Below are 15,762 nucleotides of genomic sequence, written 5' to 3' on the forward strand. Positions count from 1 at the left end.
GCCACCAGGGAAGCCCTGCTTGGAGTCTTTTAATGAGGTTTTATTCTAGAGGGACTTAACCAAGTCATTGCTTACACACTGTGATTAGAGATTCCCCCCCACCTTAACATTGTTTCAGGTGGCTAAAGTACTAGAGTAAAGAAGCAGTGGCCTTTGGGGGAGGTGGAGTGGCCCTCAGGCTGTCTTGGAGCACAGACAGATGCCCTGCTCCCCATCCTGTGCAAGGAGACATGCACACTTTCGGGGTAGAGGTCTGGCCTCCACCAGAGCCTTCGACATCTTAGACTCTAGCTCACTTGTCGTCAGATGGGAAAACAGAATCAAGCAGGGGTGGGACCGAAGTCCAGTGTGCTGAGGACGTCTCATTACTACTGCGACTTGGTAGAACTTGAAGCATTAGCATTTTCGGTGGGATGATGTAGAAACTGTACTCAGAGAGAACGTTTTCTGACTCCCAGGCACCGGGCATCACTGGGACTCTTCCGTCAACATGGCCAGAAGTGGAATTTGTCTTTGAGCCCCCAATCCACTGAGAAGTTGTTTGGTTGCGTTGTCTTGGGCTGCAGGGCTCAGTGGGAACGGCCCCAGGATAGGAGTCACAAGAGTTGTTCAGACAAGCTCATGGCTGGAAGTCTTGCGCCCTTGGGCATGCCGTTCATTCTCCGTGTTGACTGAGTTCATACTGTGCCGCAGGGCCCAGGCTAGGGCTGGATGTGGATGGGGACGGAACAGACATGGGCCCTGTCCTCTGTTCTGGTTCCCCATCTGGCCACAGGGTGCTTGTGAGTGTCAGATGTGACGGGGTGAGTATAAGCACCGAACCATCTGGTAAGACCCAGAGGAAGAGATTTGCTTCTGAAACTTCCCCCAGGCAGGCTCTGCGGGCACACTGGACTGGCCATATCAGATTCAGTCCGGGGGATGAGTAAGAACGAAGCAAAAGAAAACTTTGGGGGTGGTGGAGGTCAGTGGTTTGCAAAAGTTAACTGCTTCCGAGGTATTTCTTCCAATTTAGTCACGCCTAGTGTATTAGTTTCCTGTGGCTGGTGTAACAAATTACCACAAACTAGATAGCTTAAAACAAAAGAAATTTGATCTCCCAGTTCTGGAGGCCTGAAGTCTGAAATCAAGGTCTTGGGCCAGGGTCACACGCTGTCTGGAGGCTCCGGGGAGATCTGCGCTTTGCCTCTTCGGTTTTGGGTGGCTGCAGCATTCCTTGGCTTGTAGAGCCGCGTGTCTCCAATCTGTGGTCGTGCTGCCTCCTCTTCTCTGTATTGTTCCCTCTTCTGTCTGTAAATCTCCCACATGTCTCTTATGAGGACACTTGTCATTGCATACAGGGCCCACCCAGATAATCTAGAATGATCTCCTCTCAAGATCCTTAAGTGAATTACACCTACAAAGAGCCTTTTTTCAAATGAGTTTGCATTCACAGGTTCTGGGGATTAGGTCGTAGGCCTGTCGTTCAGGGGAGCCGCCATTTACCACCCATTAAAAGCAAAGATGGAGAAAGTAGGGGTTCTTGGAGGTCTAGTCACCACCACCCTGTTATCCAGGCCTCATGGGTGCTTCTGGGCCTTTGCTCTGGAACCCCTAGGCCTTTAAGGAAAACACTTTGAGAACCATTGCCTTAGTGAAAGGCCAGGGCTGTTAGGGAATTCCTTGGGCAGGGACCCACTTGGTCTGACTTCTCTCCTGGCATTCTGGGATGAGCAGTAACCAGTGACCACAGACATCCTGGGCTTACTGAGAAATATCCTTTTAGTGCCTGACATTGGATTTTACGTTGAAGCATGACTCGGGTTAAATATAAAATTCATAGCATATCTTAAGCAACTATTTTGTAGTTATCTATATATAAATCTATTTTACAGTGACACAAATAGAATAGATTATGGAGTGTCAGCATGTAGATAGATTCCAAGTGCTTTTTCACTAATATACCTAATGATTCGTGCTGAGAATATCCATGGGTTCCACTGTACATTTAAATGGATATAATTAAAATAATGAGCTCTATTTTAAAAAATGATACATGAAAAAATATTTTCTTAAAGAAGTTAGAAGGAGCTGCAGCACTAATTCACAGTGCCATAAGTGCTTCTGCAATTCCATTGTTATTAGGAGGCCTAATTAAATGTAAAGCATCCGAGGAAAGCAACACTTGGGCTTGTAATCTAAAGTGTGAAGCCGGGGGAAGAGAAGCCCCCCGTGTTCTCGGTGCAGCAAGGGTTCAGGGGTGTCACCTGTAAGAGAGTGGGTGGTTGTGTGCCACTGTGCTTGTGGGCAAGAGGGTGTGAGAGTCACCTGCGCAAGGCAGACCGGGCATTCAGAGACGGGGTCTAACGCCATCTCGAGCAAGCAGGGAAGGCTTCCCAGAGGCAGGTATGTCATCATGGACCAGTGTCATCATAATGGCAGCTGCCATCCAAGGAGATCCACTCTGTACAGCTCTCTGGCTCCCCTCCCGCCCCGCACTGGCAAGGATCACAGTCCCCCTTTAGCAGACAGGGAAACAGACTCAGAGAGGGGAATCTCTGGCCAGAGGTTGCGGGGTTTGTGGACACCCAACCTGTCAGACTCCAACAGCTCCCCCCTCCCACCAGGATGGCAGACGCTAATGAGGTCCTTGAGGGCAGGAAGGGACACTAGGTCTGTTAAGACAGGATGGTCAAGCGCTCACAGGCCCTGGGGGGAGGGCGTTCTGGGCAGGGAGCTGTTCTATGTCCTTCCCATCCTGTGACGTCAGCTGTGGGGAACACTGACAGGTGGGACACCTCCGCTCTGGTGGGCCTCTCTGCGGGCCCTGGGAAGCCCATCTGCCCTGAACTTGGGGCTTAGCCCCATGTGCAGCCGGGGTCGGGACCAGCCAGGCCCAAGCCAGGGAGAGTCCTCAGCTGCCTGCCTGTCCAGCAGCCCTTAGGACCCGTGGGCTGTGTTCTTGCCAGGCTGGCATGGAGGGTCGGACAGGGTCCCTGAGTTCTATCTCTGTGCTCAGCGAGCCTCAGGGTGGGCAGGACTGGCCAGTTGTAGCACCCACGTGGTCTCAGCTAGGGAATAGGGAGGGATTTCAGCAACTTCTGTCACCAGTTTCCCTCAGCACTAGCATCTCCACTCTAGGAGTCACTCTAGACAGTGTCCTGGTTGTACATTTTTGCAGTTGGTCCTCACGAGGCCCTTTGAGTTAGTGTGGGGCTCCCTGCCTCACGGGTGCGGAAACAGGCTCAGAGAGGGTCAGGGCCCACTCAGGGTTCCAAGCTGGCATGACAGTGCTGCCTTTAAACCCCACTGATTTGCTTCCACAGCCCCTGCACTAAAATCTACGCGTGTAAGACTCTTCCCCTGCGTTCTCTCATTCTCTGAACACTTCTTTCCCCTGCCCCCCATATAGACGATAGGTACCCCAGAACATCTCCACTGGGGCCAGCGTTCTAGGTCCCTTGCACACATTGCCTTGTGTCTGCATCACAGTGCTGTGGGGTAGGTGCTGTGTTTATCCCCATCGTATGGGTGTGAAGACTGAGGCTCGGGGTGGAAGTCACTTTTGCAGGAACCCACAACTGGAGAGAGTGGCAGTTCTGAGATTTGGCTCTGGGATGATCCAAATTCACAACCCAGTGCTCTTTCCATCTCAGTTCCTCGCATCTCCTTCCCGCCAGGCCATCAGGCAGCCTCTGCTCCCTCTTCGTGGTTTGCAGACAGCCTCCTCTCTGTGTCCTCACATGGTAGAGAAATAGCGGGGAAAGAGATCTCTCTCCTTCTTCTAAGGCCACTGTCCTATCAGATAAGGGCCCTACTGTTCTGATTGTATTTAATCTTATTACGTCCTGAAGGCCCTATCTCCAGATACAGTCACGTTGGGTGTTAGGACTTCACCACGTGAAGCAGGGGTGGGGAGACACAGTGCAGTCATAGGACCACCCCAGTGGCCTTTCTCTGCCCCCTCGTCATCAGCTGGAGCCTGCCTTCTCTCTCTCTGCTCAGTTCCCCAACCTGGGAGAAAGTTGAGAGCTGGGCGGGACAGTGGACATGATAAAACCCATGTTCTTATGGTAGATGGAGCTGGAAGCCCAGAGAGGAGAAGGGTCTTGTCCAGAGTCACAGAGCAAGCCCACTGCTGATCCAGGATGAGATCCCGGGTCCTGCCTCCCGGCCCGGGCACCTGCGCTAAGCTCCAGTTGGTATGCTAGCCGGCCTTGCCTGAGCCTGGGCCTTGAAGTTCACGGTCCAGCTGCTTCTCTGGAGCACTGGAGAGGGCTGGGCATGGCCAGGGCAGCATCCCCAGGCCTGGAACGTGACCTGATTCCCCAGCTTGTGCATGCCTCAGCTTCCCCACCACTGCCAGAAGGATGAAGGGGCTCTCATAACACAGAGAGTCTCACTGAAAGGAGAACAGTTCAGGAGTGGATGGCCGGGACCTGGCTTCGTGCCTCGGCCTGCCACCAATCTTGTGTGTGGCCCTGGGCAGGTCACAGCCCTGCTCTAGGCCTCAGGGCCCACCCTCGATATTGAGCCTATTAACTTGAGGATGTTTCTCCTATTTGAAGAGCCACCTAGAGGCCGCATTGTGGGGGGGCCAAGTGTTGGCTCCGTGGCCTCCCCCTCAGTGAGCCTTTTGGCCTGTATGTTCCCTAGTGTAAAGCAGGGTGAGCTCTGCAGCCCTTCCACCAAGGAGCAAAGGGAAGGGGACCACGTGCTCTGCGTACATCAAGCCACTGAAACCCCTGCTGCTCAAACTGCCATTAAGGACTAGCAGCGCCTGTCTCCACTGGGTGCTTGTTAGAGATGCAGAATCCCAGGCCAAGCCACAGACCTGCTGCACCAACTCTGCATTTTACCAAGATTCTCAGCTGATTTACGGTCACGCTGAAGCTTGAGAAGAACTAATTTCAACCAGCCAGAGCTTTTCTTGCAGGTCTCCTGTAACTCCAGTTACAAGAGTTACTGGTCACATTTCGACCCCAGCTTTTCCATCTGCAAAATGGGTGCAGTGTGAGCCATCCTAGTCCAGTGATTTTCAAACCGTGTTCCTTGGAGCCCCAGGGTTCCCTGGAGGACCCTCAGGGGCAGCGGTGGGAACCTGTGCTTTAAGGTGAGGGTCACGTGAGAGGTGGGTCTATAGCTAAAAATTTTGCAACCCCCCCCTTGGCTGGGGCGCGCCCAGGTAGGTCTGGGGCGAGTCTGGGGTCCACACTGAGCAGACTGTCTTCTTTCCCAGGGAGCGCTTGAAGCGCAACCAGAAGAGCACCAAGGTGGAGGGGCCAGAGCCTGTGCCGGCCGAGGCCTCGCTGAGCGCCGAGCAGGGAACGATGACGGAGGTGAAGGTCAAGACGGAGCTGCCCGATGATTACATCCAGGAGGTGATCTGGCAGGGCGAGGCCAAGGAGGAGAAGAAGGGGGTGAGCAAGGATGGGACCGGCGACGTGCCTGCCGAGATCTGCGTGGTGATTGGCGGTGTCCGCAACCAGCAGACCCTGGGTGAGCGCCCGTCCGCCGGGTCGGGCTGGGGCCAGGGTGGGAACGTGGAGCCGGAGTGCTAGGGCGGGAGGCCTGGGATCCCTGTCCCTCCCCGGCTGCAAGAGCCTTCTGTGGCTGCCCTCAGGGAAGGGCCTCGGCTCCTGACACTCGCCTTTGCCTGCTCAGCTCTGCTCTGAGCTCTTGTCTTCCCACCTGACGTGGCAAAACCCTACCTGTCCTTTTAAGACTTTGCTCAAGTCAGATGCCTGGAACTTTCTGCAGGCCCGGCGAATCTCTCACACCATGGGGCTCCCACACCCCAGATGGGTCCAGCACAGCCTGTATCACTCGGTGTCCTAAATGCCCGTCTGCATTTCTTCCTCCTGGGCTTCTCCGGGGGCCTCTGGGGGCAGCTTTCAGTGTGGGTCCTGCTCAGACCAGTTGTCCAGTCAGGATCAGATGGGTGGCAGTCTGGCACCTTCTCCCGCCTCTTCTGGTCTGGGCCAGGCTCAGAGGAGCTCAGTAGAAACGAGCTTCTTAGAAACCATCTCTCCCTGCTACATTACAGCGTGAGCCAGGGGATACCCCTTAGGGGCTGCCTGCACTCCTGCCAGTTTGCAAACGCAAAGGCCCACAAAGCCCGAAAGATACGTTTATTTAGCATCGTGGAGATGAGCCAGACAGGCAGGTGGTAGGTGGTAGGGCCTGGGTCCAGCTGGAGAGCCCACGCCTCACGTATGGTAACTAGGTGGGGAGACGGGCTCAGGGTGGCCAGATCTCTGGACAGAACACATGCCGGAAATGAGAATTTGAATGTAAATTCTTTTGGCTTTAAACGTTGGTGACTAATTTGACTTTTTAAATCTGCCAAGCAAAACATACCTGTGGGTGAGAGTCACTCCATGGACCACCAGTTTGCAGCCCCGGTCTGTAAAATACAGTCCATGTGCCTCAGCCTGGCACGGAGACCTTGCCTAGTCTGCTCCCAGGTCTCTGTTTCCATCTGTGCCCTCCTCCGCATTCCTGTGCTCAGGAGACCGTCTCGCTCCCCTCTGCCTGTCCCTCGTGGGGCAGCTCTGCCCACCTCCTCCTGACTTCCAGGCTCCCATCCCATGTGTGGCAGGCAGGGGAGGCTGCCCTGTGTCTGCTTCCCCAAGTTTAGACTCGAGACCTCTTGCCTTTTCTTCCCAGCCGCTGGGGATCAGCCTCAAGTTCCCTTTCCCAGCTGTTCCTGGGCTGATTGTGGCCACCATCACTCCACCTGGGTCACTGTGGCGTCCTGCTAACAGCTGTGCCTCTGTGTCTTTCTGCCCTCACCTGCCATCTACTTTGGCTGCCAGGGACCTTGACAAAAATGAAGCACTGACCATGTCACTCCCCACTGTATCTAAGGTCAAGGCCATAGCATCAAGGTCCTCCATAACCTGAGCCCCATAGCCCCCTTTCTTATTTCTTTCTTCCCGGTCCTTTCATTCCAGCACAGTCTGCTCTTCTGCAGCATTTCCTACCCTTTGCTCCTGCTGTTCTCTCTCCCTGGAATGCCTTTGCCGAAATCCAACCCAGTTTACAAGACTAGCTCCAGTGCCCCCTCCTCCCAGAAGCCTTCCTTGATCTCTTCTGGTCAGAAGTGGTCTGTTTCTGCCCTGCCCCTCAGGGGGCACTTCCCATTATCCACTTGAGATTAGAGGGGCCCTGTCGGCACCTGCCTCTGCTACAAGATGGGCAGCTCCTGGAGATTAGAGCTCCAGGACCTGTCTGATCTGTGTCTGTGCTCCCTACTCCCACCACACAATTCCTAGCAAGGTACTAGTTTCTAGGAAGCAGTGTTGTCATTGCTGCTATAGCTGTCAGAATGGGGCTAGGTTATGCCACAGTAACAAAAGACCCTAAAAAGTAATGAGATCTTGGTAGCTCAGAACCACAAAGGTTCATTTATTTCTTAGTCCCACTACATGTCCATTGTGGGCCAGTTGGGGGCTCTGCTCTGTTCTGGACCCAGGCTTAAAGCAGCCATTGTCTGGAATGCTGCCAGCCAAGTGACAGAGGGAAAGAGCTCTGGAGGGACTCATGTGCCAGCTGCGATCTACAAGTGAGATGTGTTAATTCCCTTCACAGTCATTGGCCAGGTTAGTCAGGTGGCCCCGCCCAACCCCAGGGAGGTGGGGAAATGCCATTTCCCATGTGACAGAAGGGGGGATGAACCAGAAGTATTTGCTGAAGAGCATGAGTGACTTAGCCCAGTGTCGAATGAAAGAAGAGTCTTTTCTGGGGCCTGCGTCTGACCTCCCTCCACCAGTGTTCACTCCCCAAGGCCTAGGACTGTGTTAGCCACTCATACATGTGTTAGTTAACTGAGGAGAGGACCTACCCTGCTCACTTTAAGACTCACTGGACCCAGGAGTTATTTATGCCCTTCACTGGGAGATGCCCAGTGAAGGGTAGTTGAATCTGAACCTTGAGGCGGGGCCAGCAGTCAGGATTCAGTGGGGAAAGCCTGGAGTGGCCATGCATGGAAATGCTGGGAGTCCTCCCTGGGCCAACTCCCTGCACAGTGAGAGGCCCCAGGGCCTCATGCCAGCCACAGACTCTGGTTTCCAGCTCAGCTGCTACTCAGCAATAGGTTCCTTGGCCTTGCTGTGCCTTAATGTCCTCTTCTGTTAAAGGAGACATGCTCCCTGTCCTGGCCACCTCATAGGTGTGGGAACCGAAGGGGACAGTGTTGTGCAAGGAGAATGAGCTCGGCTCCTCAGGCTGGGAGTGGATCCAGGCTCCCTGACTTAATGGCTGTTGCACCTTGGGCAAACTGCTTGACCTCTCTGTGCCTCAGTTCTCACAATTGCAAATTCATGGGGTTAGGTGAGGATTCAATAGGATAATGTGTATAAAGTACTCAACATTATACTTAGTAAATAATTCACTGTTATTAGCAGTAATACTAGTATTGATAGTATAAAGTACCTCTTCGAGAGGAAAGAGTAGTAATAGTTTCTGCATTTTTCCCAGGTCTGAAGAATAAGCCAGTGTGATGTAGAGAAGAAGCAGGATAGAAAAGAAAGTTGGCATTGGCTGAGGTGTCAGAAGACATGGCTTCTAGTTGGTTCTCGGTTTTCTCCCCTGAGCTTCTTCTAGTACTGCCCCCCTAGAATCCAGGGACGTTGAGGATGTTACGCAGTTTCTGAGTAACCTGCTTTTGGAAGACTTCCGTGGAAAAGGTGTAAGAACCACAGTTAGAAGCGGAGCCACCATTTTGGAGCCGGTACCAAAGCAGGGCCAGGGCACCCCCTGCTGGTCATGATGGCGTCTCACATCCATCAAGGCAGACCTCCTTGAGGGTGTAGTTTCTTCCGCCAAGGGTCAGGCTCAGAGGAATCTGGCTTGGCCTTTTAGTAGCAGGAAAGAAAGGCAACTTTTTTTAAAAAAATCAGTGTTAGAATTGAACATTCTGAACTCATCTCATCTCAAAAACGCAAGTAGATATTATCTTATGGGCCACATCCGAGCAATTGCTGCTGGCTATTAGGAGTTCTGTGTTGAAGATTCTAAAGGGTGTCATGATTGATTATTGATGTCTGTCATGGATATGGAAGTGGGCAGAGGAGCTCCACATGCTATAGATGCGGCATTCAGACCCCCTTATTTTATAGAGGGACAAACAAAGGCCTAGGAAATGGAAGAGATTTGCCACTCCACCTCACAGCACCCACCTCCCACCTGCTCCTGGAAGTAAAACAAGGAAGGAAAGCATTCCCAGGGATCTGGCCGGGACAGAATGCTGGTTAGAGCCATCCCTTTAAATGAGCTTATGCCACAGTGTGCTTCTGTGCCCTGGTGGCTGGGCGCCGTGCAGTGAACATGTTCCCAGGGCACTTGGCAGGGGTGCGCAGGGCTGTGGCCGGGCTCTGTTGCTGAATACAATAGTGTTCCTGTTCGGTCACCCAGTGCTGTGCCATGAGGGAACCTCCCGCTTGCCTTTTCTCTGAGCTCCATCCGCCTGTTCCCACCCCGAAGTCCTCACTGGCCCTTTAACAGCCATCAGACAAACAGTGTTCCTAGTGACACAAACATTATCTGAGGCACTTCCCATGGAGGAGCTTTGGGTCTGGACACATGGATGGCATTTGGCCGCTTCTCAGACTTGTAGAGCCGGGAGGGGCATCAGTGCCCAGGAGGCTGGCTGCCAAGCTTGCAGTAGTTGCTGCTACTTTCCTGCTGCCCAGAAATTCTTTGTGCTGAAAAGGGTATCTCTCAGTCTAGAGAGACTGAGAAAAGGGTATCTCTCTCCTTTTTTAGCAAGAAGAGCAGAGACAACTGACTGTGACAACTTTGTTGGATAAAACCAGAAGTGAAAGGCATCCCTAACTGATCACTGCACACTGTCCCAACAGTGTACCTCAGAATCCTTCTCAACACAGTATACTAGGAAGTCACTGCCAGTCAGCTAGAATTGAAAAATCTGAAGTAGACACCTGCTCGTCAGCCTTGTCCTAGATGATGAAGACAAGGCGAACTGGGTTTACGCCAAAAAGCATCCAGCCCATGGAGCATTTCCTGGAAGAATGGTGCAGAAGAGATGATGGGGTCTAAGTATTCACGACTTAGAGCATTTTGGTGGGATGGGACCGGGCAGACACATTCCAAGTAGCCCCAACCAATACAGGAAAGTCACCAGGAGGTGATTTCAGCTCATGAAAGGGAGGACTCTGTGATTATGGGAGGTGTTTGGTAACTGAATACAGGCCTGTGAAGGAGTGAGTTCCTGTCCTGGAGATGGGTGAGCAGAGGAGGGTCACGACCAGGTACAGGAGGGAGAGTCAGTCAGCTGGGAGCCTGGATCCTGCAAGGATGTTTCTAGGCAGCGAGCTTTGGGCACCAGGGGTGGTGGTGTTTTCACACACACAGGGCTGCCCAGGGAGGAGGGGCAGGGAAAGAGGAGGCGGGGCCTTGGCCACAGCTCTGGAAGGAGCAACAGAAGAGCAGACAGCCATTCAGACACAGACACATGGGTTTCGGTCTCTTATAAACCCAGGCAGCGAAGGTGCCAGGTCCCGCTTTGTAGTGCCAGCTGATAGTTTCCTGTTTCAGTCGCTGTTGGCAGGGCTTTGGGCCTGAGCCTGCCAGAGCCTACACTCAGCTGTTTGCCGCAGCCACTCAGAAAGGAGGGTTCTGGCCTCCCTCTCAGGTGCGTCTCATCCCAGCTGCTGACTCTCCATCTGGTGGTCCAGGGTGGGATGGGGTTCCTGATTGGAGGGTCTCCGTGGGAAAGGGCTGCTGGACTGTAACCAAAAGACCTGGGGTCTGCCCCGCTGTGGGGCTCAGGATGGTAAGGCTCCCTTAACCTCTCTGAGCCATACTGTCTTCACTGATCAGTGGGTGTAATAAAGTCTGCCTGTCTTTCCAGTAGGATTGTTGAGGTCAGACTGAAGTAATAGGTATAAAAGTGGTTTTGAGGGGGACAGAAAATGCAAAACAGATACCAGTGGTATTAGCCAAAGCCTTGGACGTTGACACATCCGGGGTTACCTCTGGAATGATAGGAAGCTGAAAGGCCAGTGGCTTCAAACTTCTTTTCTTCAATATCTCCTAAAAGAATTTTGAGAAACTATATTCTCTTTCACATTTTTGAGTTGACGTCTAACGTTTTCATCCAAAGTTGGAGTAATTACAAAGGATATAATTTCTGACGTGTTGTATTGTTTTTTTTAAAATGTGGCATTTTGGAAATAAAACTCTGAACCACTCTTTTAAGTGTATCCAAGGGAATCCAAACCCCACCACTTTTGATATCCACCATCATCCTTTTAAAAACCGTATGAACAGGCTCATCTTGAACAGTCAGAAGCTATACATCTTTCCTTTTTCTCCTTGAACTCATATTTCCAGCCCACTTCCCTCACAGGATTTTATCCTAATGTAATGTATTTTTTATGCTTGAGAGTCTTTTATTAATCACTGTTTCACACTCATCTCCCACAACAAGATGTACGTAAGTTGAAATAGAAATTTCTAAAAAATACGTTGGGATCAGAAAGCTGTACATTTTAAAACGTTTGTTTTTCCTGATGGAGTTGCTCTTAGCATACACTTTGTCAAAAACAAATTTAGATAAATAGCAAACGTAAAAGTAAAAAATTACTGAAAATGCACCTCTTAATGAAATAGATGAGCCTTTATTTCTTCTTCAATTGGCTCAAGTTTCTGTGAATTAATATTTCTTATTGTTGAGTGAGACAAGATTCAGCATTCGTTTAATTCCTTTTTTTCCATTTTCTTTTTTTGTTTTCCAATATATTTATTTAATTTATTTATTTTTGGCTGCGTTGGGTCTTCATTGCTGCACGCGGGCAGGGACTACTCTTCGTTGTAGTGTGCGGGCTTCCCACTGCAGTGGCTTCTCTTGTTGCGGAGCACGGGCTCTAGGCGCATGGGCTTCAGTAGTTGTGGCACGCAGGCTCAGTAGTGGTGGCTCGCGGGCTCTAGAGTGCGGGCTCAGTAGTTGTGGCACACGGGCTTAGTTGCTCCGCGGCGTGTGGGATCTTCCCGGACCAGGGCTCGAACCCGTGTCCCCTGCATTGGTAGGCGGATTCTTAAACCACTGTGCCACCAGGGAAGCCCTCCATTTTCTTAAGTGTAAGTGCTTAGAAGGCTTGATCACATAAATAAGGAGCCAGGGGTGGAGGCAGTCTTGTTTTATCAGTGTCACTCAATTCTTTGAACACCTTCCAGTTTGTATGCCAGAAATCACACAGGGGTCTATCGTCAGATACTATTTTCAGTGGTCTCTTCGCTGACAACTCCATTAGATTCTTCTTCAATTTTGTTGAAAACAAAGAATTAGAAATCACCCAATTTACAAAAGAAATTATTCCCAGTCATTAGATCCACCCACTTTCTAAGTCCAACACAGCATCTCTTTGCCTGGAGCCTTGAGATGTTCATCCCCCTTGGACAGCACCACGGTGGGATTAGGGGTGGGGGAAAGGACCGTTGTGTTTGTCGTGTGGAGAAGGGTGACGATGAGGAGAACCAGCTGAGTGGGGCCTCCCTGCCCTCCACGTTCTCTGGCCCATTGGTTTTAGGAAGAAATGCATTGGGAATGGATTCTCTTAAAATTCCCTGTGCTCATACATCCCCAGGGGATTTGTACTCTACTTGGAAGACCGTGGTCCTGAGGACATTTGGTCTGAGTCCCAGCCCCAGAGAGCCTCAGGAAACCTACTTGTCCACGACTTACCTCTCCGGGCCCCCTGTCCCCCAGCAGGCTGTGCTTGGGCCAGCTCTGCTGCTTCTTAGGACCAAGGGGGCAGGGTGCTCCTGAGCATGTGATCTGTGAACAGCGGCTCCCGAGACTCTTTGAGCTAAATATGGGACTGCCTGTTGTGAGGAGCCATGTGTCTGTCCCCCCACCTTGTGTTTTTCTTCTCTCCTTCACCTGCTCTGGATTTCTGCCTTGTTGCATTTTGTGTATCCTGAAAGGTGGTGGAGCTGATCTGGAGCTCTCTGGGTGCCAGTGATAGAGTTCAGGCATGCCGCCCACATTCCTCGTCTACCTCCGTCTTGCCACTTCTCCCTCCAGTGGCTTCGGGACCTCCACCCACCTGCTCTCACCTGGCCTCACTTGGTCTGTCCAGTGCTCTTGGGAAGGGAGCTTAAGCCAGGCTCTCTGCCAGGTGGTTACAGAAAATGCTAGACAGATGCTTTTCATCAGTGCCTGTGGATTCTTGTTGTGTCACTAGTGACAACGGGATGGGGGAGAGGAAAAGGCTTGTGTCTGTGTGCTGACGTGTCCTGCCATCCATCCCAGGCAGTCTCTCCCAAGGCTCTTGATAGGGTGCTCTGGGGGTCCTGTGGTGGTACCAGACCTGGTAGGGGGTTCTGCTGCCCTGCAGTGTTAGGGGGAGCCCCATGACTGAAGGGGGTTCCTTGGCATCCGGAGGTAACCTGGCATGGTGGCAGTAGGATGGCTCTGGATCCCTGAAGGCCAGCTTTGAGCCCAGTTCCTCACTAGCCACTATCTGAGTGGCCCCAGCCCTGGACCACCTGGCCCCTAGAACTTTCAAGTTCATGGTTGAAGTGGCCATTGAGTTGTCTCAACCACATGAGGGCTTCTGGGAAGATGGAGGATGGAAATGAGACCTGGGTGTACTCGGTAACTGGTAGCCGTTAGCAGGCGCCCTCTCTTCTTGGCATCCTTCCGGGGGCTGACTGTGTGGTGGTCACACACATGAGCCCTGGAGCAGGACAGATCAGGTGACCTCTGGCCCGATGTGTTCCCCCTCATCTGAAAAATGGGGATAATAATCACCTTCCTGTGCTGGATTTGTGAAGATGAACTGAGCCGATGCGTGAGAAGCCCCCGAGTCCAGAGCCTGCTCCCACTAGCTGGCTGCGTGAAGTGGGCAAGTTGCAGCTTCCGCACTGTGCAGTGGGGTGCGGTGGGGTCAGAGGCCAGCCTGTGCAGAGACGTTGGAGAGGCGCAAGTGAAATGAGTTGCAGCGCCTGCACTTAGTAGGCTGGGAGAGATGGAGACAAAGGACAGGAGGGTAGCCGGGAACGTGGTGGGTGGAGTGAAGAAGCGGGTGGGGCAGGGAGTCAGGCAGCGGGGAGGGGGACCTTCTGAGCGGAGAGTCTCCGTCGGTGAGGTCCCTCCAGCGCCCACTGCACCAACCTGGGGTACACGGTGGCCGTGGGCCAGGGAGACACAAGGCCACAGCACACGTGGGGTACATCGTCCCTGGAGGGTCATTTTGCTGGAAGGATTACGGGGGGGGGAAATGTTAGGTTATAACCACGGGATGGATAACTTTATGTTACATCCATGTTATGAATCGGGACAGAGGAAACAAAACTGCAGGGGAATCTGGGCCTGTGGCTGCTGTTCTGCCACACCCCAGCCTCCCCTGGGGAAGTGTGGCTGCCCCTTCGCCAGCACAAGCTCTTCAGTGAAAAAGTAGACAGCGTGGTCTTGTCCAACCCTCTCGTGTGTGGATGGGGAGACTGAGGCACTGAGAGGTCAGGAGACTGGCCAGCCCTAGACTCAGAGCCCTCTTCACTGGGCCCCATCTTTAAGGGCTCTTTCTGATTTCTTACTAGTTCAGATGGAAGAGCGCCGGAAGGCAGCCCTCACGGTGAATCTGTGCGAACCGTATTCAGGGCCCAAGCGTTCAGATATGCATCTGATACGTGATGGCTGAGGGGCAGGAGGACCGATCGGGGGCCAGCATGAGGGCGGGGGCGTGGCTGAGTGCAGCCGTCAGCTGCAGACCCCTGAGTATACAGGGCCTGCTAGCCTCTGCAGGGACACAGGGAGCCACCTGTTCCACGCATCACTGCCACCGGTCAGCAAATCTGAGCCTGCCCGGGGCCCGGGAAGACGTGCTGCTGGAGGGATGGTAGAGCACGTAGGAATCTGGAAGCCGGGAACGTCGGGACCTTTTCAGCAGCACTTGCTGTGGGCTGCGGCTCTGAAACAAGCCAAGGGGAGCAAGAAGTTCCGTGGCCAAATTTGTTGGGAGATCTGGGGTTAACAGTCCGCTGGGTTCCGTTACTGCAGGACCTCTCCCAGCGGCCAAATTTGTTGGGAGATCTGGGGTTAACAGTCTACTGGGTTCCGTTACTGCAGGACCTCTCCCAGCGGGCGCAGCTCCCGTGCATGGTGCCTCCCCCGATGGGCCGCGCCTCCCCCTTGCTTGGTCACAGGCTCCTCTCCCTGGGATGCATTTAGGAAGTTGGGTCCCAGCGCACTTTGGGGAAAGCTGACGGTAACAGCAGCTCTCCTTTACCGAGTGCTTGCCTTGTACTAGGAACTGTGCTCAGTGGCCACAGTATTACTGCTCATGTTATTGCTCGCCCCCCTTCCTCCCCCCCCCCCCCGCCAATGAGGTGGGTAGCATTTTACTGTGTCCATTTTACAGAGAGGAAGCCTGAGGTGTGGGTGTTTCCATGACTTGTCCAGGGCCCCAGGCTGGTATGTGGTGAGCCGGGATTTGAACCCAGGCTTGCTGACACAGCTGTGCTGTGGGGCTGCCACTCTGTTGCACTCTCCCCGCGCACCAGCCTCCCTGCCCATCCAGCCCCTTCTGCAGACGGAGCACCTGCAGCCTGGGGTCTTAGGGTGAGTGGGGGAGAGGCAGGACCTTGAACTCAGGTGTCCCTCCTGCCAACACACACTGCTCTGTCCTGAGACTCTGTGCCAAGCAAGGGGTCTGCTCTGCCCTGGGGCCAGGAGAGGGCCCGACACTGGCGAACTGTGCCCCTGTGATTCTCTGAATGGGTTGAGGCCTGTGAGCAAGGCTGCATGGACCCTTG

The 15,762-nt window shown here is 53.0% G+C and overlaps 1 protein-coding gene across 22 annotated transcripts in view; it reads left to right on the top strand.

Moving 5' to 3' along the window:
* ZNF618 (zinc finger protein 618) overlaps window positions 1-15,762 on the top strand; it is a 184,371-nt gene that overhangs the window by 112,880 nt on the left and 55,729 nt on the right. For 4 of the 22 annotated variants that reach the window (XM_033427376.2, XM_012532847.3, XM_004269306.3 and 1 more), the window contains one exon: window positions 5,219-5,478. The exons of the other annotated variants lie outside the window; for them this stretch is intronic. In XM_033427376.2, the coding sequence (XP_033283267.1) occupies window positions 5,219-5,478 (260 nt within the window). The remainder of the gene's footprint in view (window positions 1-5,218; window positions 5,479-15,762) is intronic. 22 annotated transcript variants of the gene reach the window in all.

The sequence above is a fragment of the Orcinus orca genome, chromosome 6 (genome assembly GCF_937001465.1).
Source record: "Orcinus orca chromosome 6, mOrcOrc1.1, whole genome shotgun sequence".
Lineage (NCBI taxonomy): Eukaryota > Metazoa > Chordata > Mammalia > Artiodactyla > Delphinidae > Orcinus > Orcinus orca.